An 18867-nucleotide genomic window follows, 5' to 3' on the forward strand; every position below is an offset into this window, starting at 1 on the left:
ATGGGAAGATGGCTGTGGGAGGTCGGTTGGGTGGTTCATGACTTTTCTGGAAAGGAATTACCATTTGGGGAACATGGAATGTGAGCAGCTGAGGGAATTGAGAGAAAATTGTGTTTTGCACAGCCGGAAGAACCCGATGGGACTGACGGTGGCCCTGGATGATGCTCAGCTTGCAGCAGGACACCTCTACTGGGATGATGGGGTTCGCATCGGTACGGCCAGCCCTTCTTCCCTCCCTCAAACCCTTTTTATTGCTGTGGGAATGGTTGGGCTCTGCCAAGGGAGGCTCCAGCCCTGGGGATATTCAAAGCCCAAATTTAAGCAGACAACACCAAACCCAAGGATGTGAACTGGGGAGAGAGGGAACAAACTCTGGGGTGTCCGGGGAGGAGCAGAGGGAAGGGGTGGACTTGGCCAAGGCCATTTCTGGGGGACAGATCTGAACTCACCTTCAGAGGCAAAACTGAAATGAAACCTGCAGACCAACATTACAGAAACATGACTGAAGGCACACCACGCTGTGATTTACAGAATTAAAGTGTTGTATAAATGAACTTGTGCCCTGGGCCTGAGGAAAGGCAGGCAGCAAAGACTCCTCCTCAAACCTGTGGGAACCACAACCACAGATCATGTGAGAGCTCTCACTGATTTCCTCAACATGGCTAAATTTAAATTATCTGCAGGTGAAGGACACTGAGCTGCCATTTCTCCTCCCCACCTAGAGAGCACTACCCTTGAAATAACAATGAATTCCCACCAGGAATGCAGGAAATGTGCCTTGCATGGGGACCTGGGGGGAGCCTGCAGGAGGCTGGAGGTGGATCTGGAGGTGCTTCACACCCTCTGCCAGCATTGGAATCCAGAACAGATGGCCAGATTTAGGGAAAGCTGATGACACATGGAATTTGGGTGGGGCATCTCCCAGGATAACACTGCCAGGAGTGTGGAAAGGAAGGACAGACAGGAGCCCCAGGGGCCAGGGACCAGCGCTGCTCTGAGGGCAGTGACAGCTGAATCACAGCTGGGGAAACACCAGCAGGGGCCTCAGAGAGGCAGCACCCGTCAGGTGTCACCTGGAATTGTCACCTGGCAATGGAGGGGGATGTGGAAATGACTTTTCATTTCTTCAGTGTTTCAAACAAATGTTTTTCTCCTCATCTAAACTCCCCTGATCTCCCTAGTGCTGTTTCTTTGCCTGCTTTTATATCTCACCCCTAAAATGTTCTCCTTTTATCCTCATTTCAGCTTTATATACGCTGAAAGTATTTTATGTCTAATAGCATTCATCTCCTGGAAATGCACAACTTCTCTTTATTTACATAGAAATGCACTCCTTGTATTTGTAAGCTGACTGTGGACAGAAATTTTTGATAATGCATTAAACAAGGTGGCCAGCAAAAGACATTTCATTCCATTTCTTTAATTTCTTTCATTCTTTCTTTTTAACAGATGCATATGAAGATGGTGTTTACCTGCTGACATCATTTACTGCTAAGCAGGTAAGCACATTAGCTCATATTTATTTAATAGTCACTTCAGGTGATTTTGTTTTTGTTTTTAACTGTGGGTATTTCAATTTGGGTATTCCTAATGTCTGTGCATTCCAACCTTACACTAAATTGTGCTCACAGATTATTAGGCTACAAGAAATGTGATTAAATTGTGTTAAGAATGAATTTAGGAGTGAATCTGAAGAGTATTGTTGAGCACAATTGTCAGATTTCATTTCCATAACCAGTGGAATATCTGGAAATAAATTAGGCTCTAATTACAGGGACGTTTGGCTTAAAAGAAAAGCTCTTTCTATTGTAGGAGAAAACACACTTTCTTATTTCATTATTTTCCAGTGTGCCACAATGTCTTCTAATTTTATCCACTCTGTTCTTTCTTCTCATCTAATTCTGTCTTTGTCAAATAAAAGGGTGTTAATTGCTAAGGAAAGGAGTTTGTTTTGCTAACACTCAATATTTGCAGTTGTAAGGAGATCATAAAATAAAAGCACCTTTCCCTGCTCTTACAAAAACCTCCTAAGGAAAAGCCTAATTAAAGAGGTCTTGAATTAACCAACAATGAGAAACACTCACCCTCTGAGCACCAAATACATGGAATTATGTCACAGCACCTTTGGGCACGTCCTAAAGAAATCCAAAATCGAGTTAAATGAATGGGAGGTGGGGGCTGTGAGTGCTGAGGGAGGGGATGGGGAGGCAGGAGCTGTTCTGGGAGGGCAAAAAGCAGGAGAAGAGGCTGGAGCAGCTCTCAGAGCCCTGGAAGGTGACACAGGGCAGGGAAGGAGGAGAAGAGGCTGGAGCAGCTCTCAGAGCCCTGGAAGGTGACACAGGGCAGGGAAGGAGGAGAAGAGGCTGGAGCAGCTCTCAGAGCCCTGGAAGGTGACACAGGGCAGGGAAGGAGGGCTTTGTCCTGCAGCTCTTGCTGCCCAGCCAGGGGTTGAGAATTTCATGTTCCTCACTCCTCAAATCAATCAGCTGAGTGGCAATTAAAGCACAGCAGAGCCCAGGATTTGGCCAGGCTAACAAAGCGGAGAAAAGCTTTCAGCATCTGAAGAATAAATAACAACACACAGGTATTAGGAAATAAAAATTAAAAAAAAAACAGGAGTGAGGACAGAAAAAGTGGAAGTGGACTTCCACTGAAAAGCTGAAATGGACTTCACAGAATGACAGAATGGTTTGGGTTGGGAGGGACACAAAAGTCATCTCATTCCATGGCAGGGACACCTTCCACTGTCCCAGCTGCTCCAGGGACCCGGGGACAGCTGCTCTGGACTTGCACCAGCCTAATGCCAACCTCTGATGTTTGCCTTTCCCTCTTCCTTCCAGAACGTTCTGGAGATCACAGTTACTCACCAGAATTACACAGACCCAAACAACCTCGCGTTCACTGAGGTCAGGGTCCTGGGGGTGCCCAGGAACGTCACTCAGGTGTCAGTGGCACAGAACGGGGCAGCAATCCCATCAAGCCACCAGTATGAATACAGCAAGAACAAGGTGAGATGCTGCTTGAAGGGTCAAAAACCTGCATTTGTGCTCTTAAACCGCTGGAGATTTAAAATATTTAAAGTATTTTTACTTGCCATATTTAAAAATATATCTATATTTAGCATATTAAATTTTTATTAGCCTTTTAAAAATATTTATAAATTTATCCAATTTAAAATATTTCTACTTACCATATTTAAAAATATATATTTATCATATTAAAATGTTTATATTAGCCTATTTAAAATATATATTTATCACATTTAAAATATTTTACTTACCATATTTAAAAAAAATATATATATCATATTAAAATTTTTATATTAGGCTATTTAAAATATATATTTATCATGTTTAAAATATTTTACTTACCATATTTTGAACATGTATATTTAGCATATTAAATTTTTTATATTAGCCTATTTAAAATATTTATATATTTACCATATTTAAAATATTTTACTTACCATATTTAAAATATTTATACATTTACCGTATTTAAAATATTTATATAATTACCATATTTAAAATATTTATATATTTACCAAATTAAAAATATTTTTACTTACCATATTTTAAACATATATATTTAGCATATTTAAAAATTTTATGATGGCCTATTTAAAATATTTATATATTTAGCATATTTAAAATATTTTACTTACCATATTTTAAATAGTTGTATATTTAGCATATGTAAAATATTTGTATATTTAGCATATTTAAAATATTTACTACATTTAAATATTTGTATGTTTAGCATATTTAAAATACCTATCTACTTAGCATATTTAGAATTTTTATATTAGCATATTTAAAATATTTACTGTATTTTAAAATGCACGTATTTACCATGTTTAAAATACACATATATTTACCATATTTAAAATAAACCATATTTCAGAAAGAGGCACAAGATGCCATCAGGTAATGATTCTTTAATACAATTCAATGCCACTTCTGGCAGTGGATTTTGTTCCCTAACTGCTTCCTTGCAACCTGGGAGATGTGACAGGAGAAAAACCTTCTCTGAGATTCTGCTGTTGACTTTTTGATGGAAAAAAAATTCATATCCACTGTTGAATTGCCATGTATTCAAAAAATTATTTAAAAAATAATGTATTCAATGTATTTAAAAAAATTATTTTTAAAACAAAAGAAACCTCAGCTCTAAAAGAGCCCGTGGGTGAAGGGAGGGATCAGAGAGCCATGGTCAGACTCCCAAATCTGTGCTGGTTAAACTGTGTGTGTAGTGATATATAAACAAATGTAAATAAAAAAAGGGAAATAAATTCTTGCAGTATAAAATGAGAATCCAGTTTCTCCCTGGAGCACAGAAAACACTGTGGATCTTCAGGGCTCAGTTACTAAATGTGGATTTTGTGTCTTTTATTCCCAGCTCCTGACAATCACCAAACTCCAGCTGAAACTGGGCCAGAACTACACCCTGCAGTGGACCTTGGAAGGACAATAAAATCGGCCACACCTCTGCATTTTCCCATATTTTTCAAACCACTTTTCAATTTCCAAAGTGCTTTTTTGTCACCCTGGAATGCTTTTGCCCTTCCCAACGCAGCAGAACAGTTCACAGCCAGGTGTTCTGTGTTCAAAGCAGTCACGAGCCAGCAGAGCCACCTGAGGATAAAGTTCATCTTTCAGAGTGAGGACTGAAGGGAAAAACTCTGTTTTTTAGAGTAGAATTCCTGTCAGACTTCATATCTGATTAATTTTGTAAAAAAAGATGCAGCTGATGTTACCAAATTGGATTTGAAGCTGTAATTTTACCTATATTTAACCTCCATCCTAATTTTAATTACACCCAGGCAGGCCATTATTATGGAGAATTTTAGGCCAGATAAAGTAGAATAAAACGTTTTGAGATGACTGATTTAGCATGAAATAATGTTTCAAGATGTTGGTCCATAAAGTATTCAGATACTTGGAAAAATAATTTGAAGTTGGGGGGCTCGTATGACTTCAGCCAGATTTGTGTTCCCTGTGTTTAACTTGAAGTTGTAAAATAAAACCCGAAATTTGAAGGTTAATTAATGAATGTTGGTCTCTGTTTATTTCACTGAAGGAAATTGTTGTTATTGTGTGTTTACCATAATAATAATTCACATTAAAGCCTCTTTTTAGCCCAAGAGTGCAGCATATGAACTAAAGAGACTGGAAAAACATATTTACAATTAAATTTGATGGGAATAAATGCTGCAGGAGGTAGGGGCAATCTCCAGTGACTGTGCTTGACATGCATTTAAAGTTCTGGGGTACAAAACTCAATAACCAACATCTCATAGGTGGATTAATGCAATTATAGGGGGCGAATTTATTGAAATTTCACTGTGAAATGATAATGATGTTGGCCAAGAAAATGCTCATTTAGGAGTAGTTTTATCCTTTATATTTGGACACATGAAACTTCCCTGTTTCTCACAGAGCTGATGCAGATGTGTCCCTTTGCTGCAGCGAGGGGTGAGGGGTACAGACCCTTCAGCCCCTCCCTCTCTCTTTGTCCCACCACTTTGCACCCTCTCATGTGACACTGGAGACATCAGGAACAGCCAAAGGCTTCCAAAACCACAGTTTTTCCTTATTTATTTGGGGAACCTTGTTATTAGCTTTTTCTTTTTTTTTTTTTTCAGCTTTGAGACTCTTCCAAAAACCCAATTTTCCCTTATTTCTTGGGGAAACCTTGTTACTGGATTTTCTTTTAGCTTTGAGACCCTTCCAAATAAAAAAATTTTTTTTTCCTTTTTTGTCCTATTTATTTGGAGAACCTCATTCTTGTCAGTTTTCCAGCACTGAGAGTCCCAGCAAATCAAATGAATCCTTTTGTTTCAGCCCCAGGGAAGGTTTCATTGAGTCCCCAGGGTAGGAATTCCTCAGGAACTCACCCAGGCTGAGAAATCCCAGCTTCAAACTCTCTTGGCCACCCCTGGGGTTGCCCCTTTGGAGTCTGTCCCCACCCCCCAGAGACCCTGGATCCAGCCCCAACTGGAAAAAGGAAATCCCATGGAAATCCATCATCCTGAGCAAGGGGGAGTTTCCAACAGAATTCCACATCCTGCTTGTGCTGGGGTGGGATTTTTTTCCACTCTCCCTCTCCTCATACTTTGACTTTCCAGCTCTTGTAAAATAACAACACCCAGAGTGACACAATCCTGCTGTACATCCCACCGGAAAATCCAAAAAGTCTTCCCTGAGACGAAGTTCTGCACTCCAAATCTTTTTTTCTGAGCTTCATTTTCCGGAACTCTTGGAATTTTGTTGGAATTCTTGAGGTTTGAGAGCAGCTGAAGAGAAATTCCCACTTTTGGCAGCTTAGAGGGAAGCCACCACTAATTGGTGCGGGCAGGAAATGATGGAAAATCAGCTCTCGTTCCAAAGGGTTCCCAAATGACCCCTGCACTGAAAAGGCTCCTCCTGGACCCAAATTTTGGGAGAGACTGGATGGGGTAGAAGAGGAGCAGATATTGCTGCACTGAAGAGCCATGGACAGCCCTGGAATTACAATTCCAGTCATGGAAAAGATAAAACCACGTCAGACCTGGCTGTGCCTGTTCTAATGAAGCTGCCAGAAATGCACAGGTAATTGGATTTTTCCTTGGAGCTGGAAGGAGCAGCTGGATGGCAACATCTGGCAGCACAGCTGGAGCATGGTGGGCTAGGAAAAGAGAAGGTTCAGCACCTTTGGGGATTTTCCTTTCCTTTTTCCTTCCCCATTTCCCATTTCCTTTCCTCTTTCCCCCTTCCCACAAAAAATTCACTTTTTGTCCTCTCAGCTGAAGAACTTCTGGAGTTTTTTTTTTTCACTAAACCAGGAAATCTTTGCTAAATGATGCAGAGTTAGAAGTTCCTCTTTACATTTCCTGGCAACACCAATCTCCTGTGATTGCAAGGATTCAGTCAAGCTTGGTCGGGTTTTCAATAACCAATACAAATATATTGCAATACGAGTTTTTGAGTTATGATTATTTGCAAGTAAAATGTTAAAAATTAATCCAATGCAGTGAACTTCAAATTAGCCCATGTGGAAAGTTTAAGTGTTTAAATACACATTTGGTATGGGCTGTATTTACATATATAATTCATAACTGCATGGTTAAGTGTGCACACTGAAACATACCCTATGTATATTAGATACATTATTAGTATTTTAAACTCTATTATGTAAAATAAGGGTTTTTTCCCATTATTATATGGTTGCTCTCACATTCAGAGCCATTTCAGTTGAATGTTTAATGCATATGAGGCATTATGCACATTATAATAATTATGGAATAAGAGATTCAGAAATGCTCCCTGACCAGTGGGTGCCTTTTAATCATTGCAGGAGACCTTTCAGGTGGATGTAGAGCCCCATTTCCTCCCCTTGATACAAACCCCACACTCAGGGTCAGCCCAGAAAGCAGCTGATACTGAAATATCCCAGCCCTTTTTAAAAATGGATAAAATTTGCATCGAGTATCCAGTACAGGAAAGGCAAATAAAAAGATATTTAAGCAAAATATCCAAAACTACCTCTTAAAAACATTATTAACTGAGCCTTGAAAGTACCACAGGCTTGGAGGAGAGCAAAGAATCTGATCAAGAGGATCCCTCCAGATCTGTGGGTTCCTTTGCCTGCACGGGAACAACTGGAAGAATCTTCTGTGTAAAAGAGAAAATACTCAAAAATGCAAACCACCTCATCAGGACACAGCCCCAGCAGCTGGCATGAAATCAGGTGAGCCCAGGAGCTGATATAACAGCTTCCAATGCCCTGTATGCATGGATAAAAATATCCCCACAGCTGGTTTTCAAGCAACCATGGAATGGTTTGGGCTGGGAGGGAACTTAGAGTTCATTTTGTTTCACTTCCACCATCCCAGGGTGCTCCAAGCCCCATCCAACCTGGCCTTGGAATTTTGATTTGATAACTGGATAAAAGTCTAGGACTGAGGGGTTTTGGATTTGGGTGGAATGCAAAAGAGCTGCTGCCTAAAAATGACAGAACCTGGCAGATTTGTGTTATTTTCTGCTGAATTTGAATGTACTGGTGAGTTACAAACTGGGATGTGTTTGAATCAAGTTAGCAAAGGGAAACCTGCAAAGAATTGGGCTCTGCTTCAAGTCCAACCTCTTGTTACTGCTTTCACTAATAGATTTAATTATATTGCTTATTATTTTTAACAGATTAATGAGAAATTAAAAGCAATTTTTATCAGTGTTTACACTGTCAGATAAATATTTCATAAGTGTTCTCTGTATTGACACTCCTCCTCAGAACAGCACAACTCTGGGCATCCCTTGAAGACAACAGCCACAAAATCTCCTTTCCTCTCTGTTTTGATCCACACAAATCCTCCCACATTTCTCTCATGTTCAATAATGAAAGAAAACAGAATATCCTGCTCTGCATACACAACCTCTCCAATTACTCTGTGCTCCCCAATATTCCCAGCCATGCTCCAGTGCAGGGATGCTGGGAAGGGCATTTTGTTGTTTTCTATGCAGGCAGATCCTGCTTCCTCCACAATATTCCAACTCCTTCCATGAAATCTCTCTCCCACTGCACTCCTCTTCCCCTCAGCACTCCCTTTCTCATTTTTTCCTGCCACCTTTTGGCTCTGTTCAGTGCTCTGAGCTGTGACCAGGCTGGAGAAAATGCTTTTCCAGGCTCTGTTATTCCATCTCTACATTATAGCTCAGGTTTAGCTGGGTGTGTGCTCTATCCCCACCTGTCAGAGCTGGGGCAGTTCTCTGCTGTTCTTTGGGCAGTTTTCTTTATCTCTCCCGCAGCCAATCCTCCCTCCAGGAGATCTCTGCTGTTCATGGGCCATTCATTATTAATTATCTCCTGTCCATGGCCAGTGAGTGTCCCTGCAGGGCTGATCCAATCCCATCATCCCATGGGGAGATGCTCCGCCCAGGGGAGGAGCCAAGCATTCCTACCTGGGTACAATCTGAGCTTTGGGACAGCACAGCAGCCTCTGCCCCCTGCATTCCCAGAGGAGCAGCTTCTGCTGCCCTGCATTCCCAGAGGAGCAGCTTCTGCTGCCCTGCATTGCCAGAGGAGCAGCTTCTGCTGCCCTGCATTCCCAGAGGAGCAGCTTCTGCTGCCCTGCATTGCCAGAGGAGCAGCTTCTGCTGCCCTGCATTGCCAGAGGAGCAGCTTCTGCTGCCCTGCATTCCCAGAGGAGCAGCTTCTGCTGCCCTGCATTGCCAGAGGGAGCCCAGGCCCATCTCCAGCAGCCCTGGAGCTGCAGAGTGTCTCTGGCAGTGGTTTGGTTTTTTTTGTACTATTGCATTTGTATTTTTCATTTTCCTAGTAAAGAACTGTTATTCCTATTCCCATAGCTTTTCCTCAGAGCCCCTTAATTTCAAATTTATAATAATTCAGAGGGAGGGGGTTTACATTTTCCATTTCAAAAGAGGCTCCTGCCTTCCTTAGCAGACACCTGGCTTTTCAAACCAAAACACATTAGCACAGGAAATATTTCCTTGCCACCTCTGCATGCTGCAATCCTGGATGGATTCCATCAGTTCTGCCCTTTATAACCAGAACCATTTTGGAGGGAAAATGGAGATGTCCCATCCTTTGGAGAGCCTAATCCCTTCCCACACATCTTTCCAAGCAAGAAAAACAAAGTTTGCCTGACTTTGAGAACTTCCCCTCAGCACAAAAGCCTTTTCCAAGGGTTTTAATTGAAGCCAAGCACCTATTTGGGTTACGATGTCCTATATTTAACTTGAATGGAATAATTTCTTTTCTTGTATTTAACCTTTGATCAGTTGCCTACCTTTGAACTCTGGATATCGATCCCCCTCCTTGTTATCCTTGTCCCACTTCTTCTGGAGCTCTTGCATAACCTCAGAAATCAAAATAAAATTCTCTCTTTGCTGAAATAACTTTTTTTTCCTTTTTTTTTTGTTGTTCACAGGCATGGCTTCACTTTGTTCTTTTGTTTTTTAATGTAAGCACCATGGAGATCTGGAATACAATAATGAAGATGTTTGTAGAGTTTTAAATCAAATTCAGCACTGGGAGAATGTGTGGTTGCACAAACAATAAAAATTAAAGAAAAACTCAAAATCGGGGTAAATTTAAAAACTAACATTAAAAATCTTGTCATGGTCTGAATTTTCCTTTTTTAGTATGACTTAGGATGCTCTAAATCATGTAATTACCTTGTTTCAAGTGCTTGCATTAAATGATTTGTGGCTTCAGAGTGATGCAGGTAAAAATCTTCCTCAGTGATATTTGTTCCTAAATGAATTCCAAAGAGAGAAGCGAATTTCTGCACTCAGGGTGCTCAGATAAACAAAATCTCACCAATCCCTTTGTCCCCAAATCATTCCAAAATACCCAGACCTAAGTGGTTTAGAAATCCTGTGCCACTCTCAGGCTTGAGGCACATCCCAAAGTGTTTTTTCCCTTTTTTTCCCTTTTCTTTGGAAATATCCTTTCATCCCACATCCCACCCCACTTCTTTCACTGTCATATCCCAGATGGAAAGTGAACATTCTTCTTACCTAGGGACGCAGAGAAATAAAACTGGTTTTAGCAAAACCAGCAAAAAGCAAATCCTACACTGAGCAGGAGCAGCACCTCTGCATTTCCTCAGCATTCCTTGGAGCTGGATTTTCCCAAAATTCATGTCAGGCAGGTCATCCCTGAAACCTCTGGAATTACACAGATAAACCTACCAGGAGAGAATTTCCATTTCTTTTCCAAGCAAGAGATTATCCTGACTGTTTCTCCTGTGTCTCCTCTGTACCCCAAAAACCTAATTCAGTCCAACATTCCCATTCCTGGACATCACTCCAGCCCTTCTTGTGCTGACTTTCCCCAAACTGGAATTTTGGCGATTTCCTCACCTTTTTTTCTGCTTTCCTGCCATTCTAGAAGTGAGTGTTGCCATCAGTGTCCCATGCACCAAAGCCTTTCTGAGTCCCTTCCAAGTTCAGAAATTCCATGATTTAAATACCCAGGACCTAGAAAACAGAACCACTCATTAATATCTTATGAGAATAATTTTGGGTCAGGCTTTTTGCCTCTTACAATGCATTTTAATGCACTTCTGATTGAGTCTTCCATTAACGCTCTGCAGAGGTAATTCAGATTTCCCTTTTATTCACTATTTCCTCACAAGGGAATAACAAAAGCTGGAATTCTCCACATCCTGTGAGATAACTCCTGTGAGATTTTTGTATTTATTGCTTCTGGATGTCAGACAGGGAATTCACTTCCCACTGTGCCATAAAGCAGATTTATAGAATACAAATGCATATATGGGTCAAAATGAAATATATTTTTTTCCTTAAATAAAGGGGGAGCAAAACTAAAAGAAGCTTTTAAAATAATGACAATGCAGTGAAAATGTCCAATTTCAGGTTATATATTTCCAACATTCAAATTCCATACTGAGGAATAAATCAGAACTTTTTTGTTGTTGTTGTTGTTCTGGTCTAGAAAGAGCCCCTGAGAGAGGAAATATTTTCAGCTGCTGGAAATATTTTCAGCTGAGTGTGAGTGGCCTTCACACTCATCTACAGCATCAACCTATAGAGGATGTGTTTGTTATGATAAATATTTACATGTGCAGACATAAATTTCCATATCCTGCAGAACTGATTATGTCAAAGGAAAATATTTGGGTACTAGACAAAAAAAATCTCACTTTTGATTTTTCTTTCCTCTTTCTTTTCTCTTATTTCTTTGCAAATGAAAGAAAAAAATATCATGCATATTATATAAAATGTAATACATTTTAATATTCATGCATCTTTCAAGGATAGAATCTTCATGCTATGGAGACACTGTAAAAAGTCACCACTTTCAGAGATTGTTTTTATTCAGACTTGTTTTTTATTCTGACTTTGGGGTTTTTTTTTAATTTATATTTATTTATATTTATGTTTAATCTCCATGCCCTGTAGTCACAGATGTTCACTTGTGTAGGATGGATATAAGCAGTCTGCTTCCTTAATTTTTTTGAGAAAACTTTAAATAATAATGGCAATCCCTAAATCAAGTAGCATGTAAGACCACATCTAAAAATAAAATAAAATATAAAATAAAATAAAATAAAATAAAATAAAATAAAATAAAATAAAATAAAATAAAATAAAATAAAGTATGTAGCACACATGCAGTAGCAAGGTTAGAAATGCTACATTCTGAATATCTGGGTAATTATCTTCAAGAATGAGGACAAAACAAATGTTTATTTTCCTGCAGCCTGATTTTTTATAATTTTTTAACACATTTTTCATTTTTTTGTAATATTAAAAAAAAAACCCTGAAAGCCCTCAGTTGTATTCAGTACCCTGGAAAAGTAAAAAGAGCAGCTGTGGACTTATTACAAAGCAAGAATGAGAACATCTTACAGATGTTCTTATTACAAAATGAGTATGGGAGCATCTTGAGGCGCTCACTGAGGTAGCACTGAGGATCTGCTGCAACTGCAAACCTGATTGTGCTGCAGCAAATCCACAGAATTTTCCAACCAAACAGCAGCAAGAAATGTTTTACAGGGAGAGAAAAAGCAACGTGAGTCCCTCAGTGCCTCTCCTGCAAGGATCACTCTTCTGTTCTTATTTACTTTAGTTTTATAATATTTGTATCTAATAAATATTTCATTTGAGCAGGGCCCATGGAACAAAACGAGCTCAGAGCACAAGGTGCCCCAGGGGTTTCACCTGCAGGGACAATTACAGGTTTATTGCCACCCTACTGGAAGAGCAGGGGCAAGAAATTTGGAATTCTAGACTTGGTAATGTTGGAAAAGACTTTTAAAATCATCAGGCCCAACCACAACCCAGCACCACCACCACTGCTCCCACTGAACCCTGACCCTGAGTGCCACATCCACAGATCTTCTGAACAATTTCAGGGATGGGGACTGGACAGCTCCAGGGATGGGGACTGAACAATTCCAGGGATTGGGACTGGACAGCTCCAGGGATTGGGATTGAACAATTCCAGGGATGGCATCTCCACCACTGCCCTCCCAATGCTTTACAACCCTTCCCATGAAGGAATTTTCCTCAATATCCAATCTAAACCTGCCCTGGCCCAGCCTGAGGCCATTCCCTCTCCTCCTGTCCCTGTTCCCTGGGATAAGATCCCAAATCCCCCCGGCTGTCCCCTCCTGGCAGGAGCTGTGCAGAGCCACAAGGCCCTCCCTGATCCCCCTTTCCTCCAGGCTGAGCCCCTTCCCAGCTCCCTCAGCCCCTCCTGGTGCCCCAAACCCTTCCCAGCTCCCTCAGCCCCTCCTGGTGCTCCAAACCCTTCCCAGCTCCACATCCTACCCTGGATATGCTCCAGCATAAGCAGAGAAATAAGGAAGGACAGCCCAGGTCCTCCCAAAATCCCAACTCTACATCCCTGAATGCCAAGGGCTCCCCACATCCCTGAATCCCTGCAGCTCCTCAGCAGGATGGGAAGGATGAGGCCACAAGCAGGGGAGCAGCACCAAGAGCTGCAAACGAAGGAGGAAAAAGTTTGCTTGTAGTATGTGAAAAACATAAAAACTGGGAAAACTTCTCCTGTCTTTTCTTTTCTTCTTTTTTAAATGCTAAGTCACAGATTTTAACAACAAGGGGGGGGGGAAAGAACATTGTTGTTGAAACCAAAGAATTTCAAGTTCCCAGCCTTCTTTATTGTTGTCAACTTCAGAAATTTCCAAAGCCTAACAACATCACTTCAAAAGCACTTGGTCTAAACGAACACCAGATAATGAAAGAACATCTTTTAAGGATATTTCCAGAGACATAAAAAACCCCCAGCAAGCTTCCACCAGCGACACTTTGACAAACGACGCTCCCAAAAAAAAAAAATCCCAAAAAAAAACCAACAAACCCAAAAAATCTGGGCACGGAACTGAAGGTGCTGGTGAGAGTGACACTTTCCCTCCTGCTAATTGACAACTTGGGGAAACAAAGCCACAAAAAGAGAGACGTTCTGCTGCTGCTCTGGTGCCTGGAGCCTGTCAGGAGCTGGAATCAGCTCGGGTTTGATCTCGGAGCCGAGAGGGGGAGCAGAAGGATCTGGCTGCCAGAGCACAAAGAGATGCAAGAGGCAACCCAGGTGTGTTTGAAGGCCCATAAGGAGCAGCCAGGGAGGCTGAAAAAGCAGAATTTTCAATATTTTTAGTGCTCTGTGGTTTCTTATTTAACAGCTTAGCGATGCTGCATGATTACAGCCGAGAGGCGAGAGGGGAATAGCCACAAGGTGGGAAGCTGGGAGGGTGAGATGCTGGAGGCAGCACTCAGCCACTCTGGATTCAGGACACTGAAACACACCCAGCAGCTCTGTATGGGGAAAAATCCAGAGATTTTGGCTAAAAAAGTGTGAAGGCCAGGCTGGCTGGAGCTCTGAGCAACCTGGGCTATGGAGAGTGCCCCTGGCCATGGCAGGGCTGGAACCAGGGGAGCTTCAAGGTCCCTTTGCAGCCCAAACCATCCCATGGTTCTGTGATTCTGCTGACTCATTGGTGTTAAATAAATCCCAAACTGTTTTTAGTAATAAATGCTACATTTAATCCTAAAATTGGGGATTTTCTTTTTATGCAGTATTCTGAGATCAGTAATTATTAGAGAGCTCTCTATGTATTATATAGATTTATAGATATAAATCCCACTATTGTAGCAGCCAATAGTTTTTGTCTTGTGCAAAAAATCTGAAAAATATTGAGCATTTTATTAACCCTTTTTTTAAATTCATTCTCTATGCAACCATGAACCAGCCTCGGGTTTTACACTGGAAATTTCAGCTGAAATGATTACAAATCACATGAAAATAAATTCAGGATTTAACAGTCTCTTATCAGATATTTTTATTATAATCAGAGATCCTGTAGCATCCAGATTAGATGCTCTGCTGCTTTTTTTCCCTTTAACTTAGCAATAATCCTGTGTCTATCTGTACCAAGAGGGCTCTTAAAATTCTACCTTTACATGCAAGAACACTGCTCCAGTGGCTTTTTCCCCCCCAATTTTTATTTCTGTCTCACATAAAAACCAATCCTCCATGAACTTACCACCAGTGAGGCCAATAATAGAAAACAAAATGCACTGATGGAGATTTTAGAGCCCAGTTTCATGCTACAAGCCACTCTCACGGCCTGGTTAGAGGGGCAATAAAATCTGCCTTGTTTAGGGGAAAGCTGACACTTTCTTTTTATCTCTGAATCTCCAAAGGCTGGGCTGAGGAGTTTTGATGATTTTGCCATGGGAATCATGAAAAATCTTATGAAAAAAAGGCCAGCAGACGTCATATTTTGCATCAAAAAATAATGTATGGAGCATTCAGGTTTGTTATTTGGAATAGTGATCATGCAATTTAGCAAATTATTAAAAATAATGACAATTGCACACCAAATTCCGGGCACTTCCTCTGCAGGCTCAGCTGTGCTGTATTTTATTCCACTTTGCAGAGAATTGTGTTTGGTCTCCTGCAGAAAGATTAGCATCAAATATTAATAGTTTTTCCCTATGCAGAGTCAGAAGATGGGAAGTGTTTGACTGTTTTCCATCATTCTAATAAACTGTTCTGAAAAGAAAGAATTATGGAGTGTCTGAGGTGGTGAAAACATTGCACTGGCAGGTAAAAAAATGAGTCCCAATTCCGAAAATCACAACAGAGAGCAAGTCCAGAGGAATGATGGGAGAATGTTGGGGCTCTCCAGGTACAAATGCACCTTGTCTATCTTTGTATTTCCCTCAACACAAGAGCACTTCAGACATTTTTTTCACCCATTTCTGAAGTTCTGTGGGAGGCAATGAACAGGAATGAAAGCCACCTTGAGGTTTGAGCACATTGTTTTGAAATGCCACCCACAGAAGTTCCCGTAGATCTCCAATAAATGAGGTGAATAAAATCCTGTTTTCCAAAAGGAGACAGGCAGAGCCTATCATTCACCAGGAACTTGTTTGCCTTGGCTGCAAATTCAGAATTTTGCTCTTTTAGCAGAAATTATTGACTCTGAGAAGGTAAACACATCAGTACAGACTCAATTCTCATGCATAATATGGGCAGGAAGGAACTCAGCCTCCAGTTCCACCCAGAACTCTGTGTCACCTCTGGATCTCATCACCTCTTTCCTTGCCTGGATGCATCTAGAGGCAACCAGAACAAAGCTCAAACAGCTCCAACTCCTCAGAAATGTGCATTTCCTTCCTGAGAGGCTTTTAAACAAGAGCTGACTGCAGGAGAAAACAGACGACGGCTCCGTTAAAAACGAAGCCGTTCCTCCCATAACATTTTAGATCAAATTAATGATTTAGTGAGTACAAGTATTGCTGCTATCAGGCTTCCATGGCACTTCCAAAAAAACAAGTAGATGGCTGGAAAAATCCTGTGGAGAATTATTGCTCACACAGACGTGGCAGAACAGAGTTACAGCTCTCGCCAGCGACGAGAGCAATAAAGTCTGACGAAGATAATGCAACAAACATAATGGTTTGCTTTGCATCTTAAATAGATAATGAAGCAACCAGAGGCAATAGATCCAGTAGTTTCTGTGCTCAGGGCTCCATAAATAACAGCTCAGAGCAGCAGGATTTACTGTGCCAATAAAGTTAACAGACGGCCGGATGCCGGCGCTTCTACTCACCCCGCTGGTGATGCTCTCCCAGGGAATGGGGGCGTCGCTCCCAGGAGGAAGGCAGCAGCAAAGTTTGGAACACTGGGGCCAAATATGAGTTAAAGTTATGTTTTGTGGACTGGAAGAGGTCATCTTCAGGGATTGTGAATCAAAAGTTCCCAGAGCAGGTCCCTTGGCAGCGTTCCTTCTCCCTCCTTGGCTCCAACCCCCAGGAGAAGGCTCCAGACTCCTTCTCCCAGTCCTGTTCCACACCAGCCTCAGGGATTCAGTGATTCCATTCTGTGTTCCTGTTGAAGGAACCCATTCTGGGGTTCTCCTCACCTCCTTTCAGCTGCTCACACAGCTTCAAGCTGAACAAAGCTCCCCAGCTTCTCCAGCCGCAAGGAATCAGCCAGAATTAGGGCATTTAGAGCATTAGAGCAAAAATAATTCCTCCTGATTTAGCAAAGTGTCTCAGGAGGAGAAGGGAAGCAGAAGGGTTGCCCAGAAGTTGCAGATCCATTATTCCAAGTGTCCCAGGCCAGGCTGGATGGGGCTTGGAGCAACCTGGGCTTGTGGAAGGTGTCCCTGCCCATGGCACATGAGGATCCTTGAGATCCCTTCCAGCCCAAACCATTCTGGATTCAGTCTGGAGAGGGATGAGCTCTGCCAGCAGCGAGGTGGAGATAAACAATCTCCCAACAGCACCTGAAGCTCTGGCTGAAATGAAGCAATCTTGTACCTAAATGTTCCTTTCTATTCCCACCAAGAAAATCCTCTTGACATAATTTAATTACACCTAAGAGGACATTACACCTCAGCAGAGGCAGGGAATTCTGAGAATGCTGTGTCAGAGCTGAAGACATTATCTGAGCCACTTTTGATGGGATTAATGTTGTTTAAGAGGAGCTGAGGAGAATTTTGCTGCACGAGATAGAAAAGCAACAGAACAACAGGTCCAGAGGGTGAACACGGCTCTTCCAGGCAGCGGTGGATAATTATGAAATGTAATTATCCTTGGAGTTTCTCAGGGAAAAGAGCAAGGCTTGATAAACATTTTAGCACATTCTTGCTGTTAGCAGGGAAAGAAAGGGGAAAAAAAAAGGACATTTCAAGGAAATTAAAAACCTAAGGCAGCAGGTTTGAAATACTGAATGCTGGGATTTGACAGGTCATTTAAATACGTGAAAATGTTATTTAATTCATGTAACCTAAAACTGTAGAAATAAAAGTAAATAAGAGGGAAGAGGGTTATCTTACAGATGTGTGGGTGTGCATGTAGGATGGGAGTTTTAAAATCTAGAACTAATCAGTGCCTAAACCCAACACAGAGTCCCCCTCTTCTTGCTGGTGGCTTCTCCCCATCCCTCACTTCCATCCCATTCCAGCAGCTCTAGTATAGAGTAGATCCAACCCAGGTGCAATTTTCTAAACTTTTCATAATATTCTGAACAAAATTATATAAAAATCCCCACACGGGAAAGGAATAAGATAAAGAATCCTATTTGTTCTCTTCCCCTTTACTTCTGCACTGTATTGTGAGTAGCTCACGTTGATATTGCCCAAATGGATTTAAAATTCCTTTTCTATTATTAATTGGGAAAAAAAATAAAATACTAGAAGACATTTTGCTGCTTTATCCACTTTGTTTGGTGATTTTGGCTATGACTGCCAAAACCACCAAACAAAGTGGATAAAGCAGCAAAATATTTGTCCACTCCTTACAATTTACATTTAAATAAATTTTTTGCACATAGCAAAGAATAAATATTATGAACAATGTGCTCCCTCTCTGTCCTCCCCATTTCTACATCCAGAAAATATGGGACAGGTTTTGCTGAGGACCCTGAAAACACAAACAAAGCTGTAAAGGAAAATATTTTAGGGAAATATTTTTTGAACAACTCTATTTTAAAATATTTTTCAGTATTATTTCAAAATAACTACCATTTGGATACAGCTCAGTTCCAGAAAAGGTGACTCCTCAGAATTGCAAGGTCTCAAATCCTAAAACTCTGCTCCTTGGCATCATCCCAGCCCTGGCACTCCACCTTATCCTGCTCCAGCTCAGGACAGGTGTGATGCTGCACAAACAGATGTGCTACAAAATGTGCAAATCTGGAGCTGCCTGAGCTGCCATCCCTTGCCTTTTGTCACTTCAAATCTACATTTCCACGTGTGCTTCTGCACGGCTGGGGCCGTCCTGATGAATCTGCTCCTGACAGGATTTTGCATATGTGCAAAGGAATTTACGGAATTTTGATTCCAGCAGATCAAAACCGCAACGCAGTCGA

General features: G+C 41.3%; 1 protein-coding gene across 1 annotated transcript in view; it reads left to right on the forward strand.

The window, feature by feature from the left end:
* SI (sucrase-isomaltase) overlaps nt 1-4838 on the forward strand; it is a 43701-nt gene extending 38863 nt beyond the window's left edge. The window contains exons 44-47 of the mRNA XM_054639511.2: nt 124-212; nt 1450-1499; nt 2841-3008; nt 4399-4838. Of these exons, the coding sequence (XP_054495486.2) occupies nt 124-212; nt 1450-1499; nt 2841-3008; nt 4399-4473 (382 nt within the window). The 3' untranslated portion in view covers nt 4474-4838. The remainder of the gene's footprint in view (nt 1-123; nt 213-1449; nt 1500-2840; nt 3009-4398) is intronic.
* The last annotated feature ends 14029 nt before the right edge of the window (nt 4839-18867 follow it).

The sequence above is a fragment of the Agelaius phoeniceus genome, chromosome 10 (genome assembly GCF_051311805.1).
Source record: "Agelaius phoeniceus isolate bAgePho1 chromosome 10, bAgePho1.hap1, whole genome shotgun sequence".
NCBI lineage: Eukaryota > Metazoa > Chordata > Aves > Passeriformes > Icteridae > Agelaius > Agelaius phoeniceus.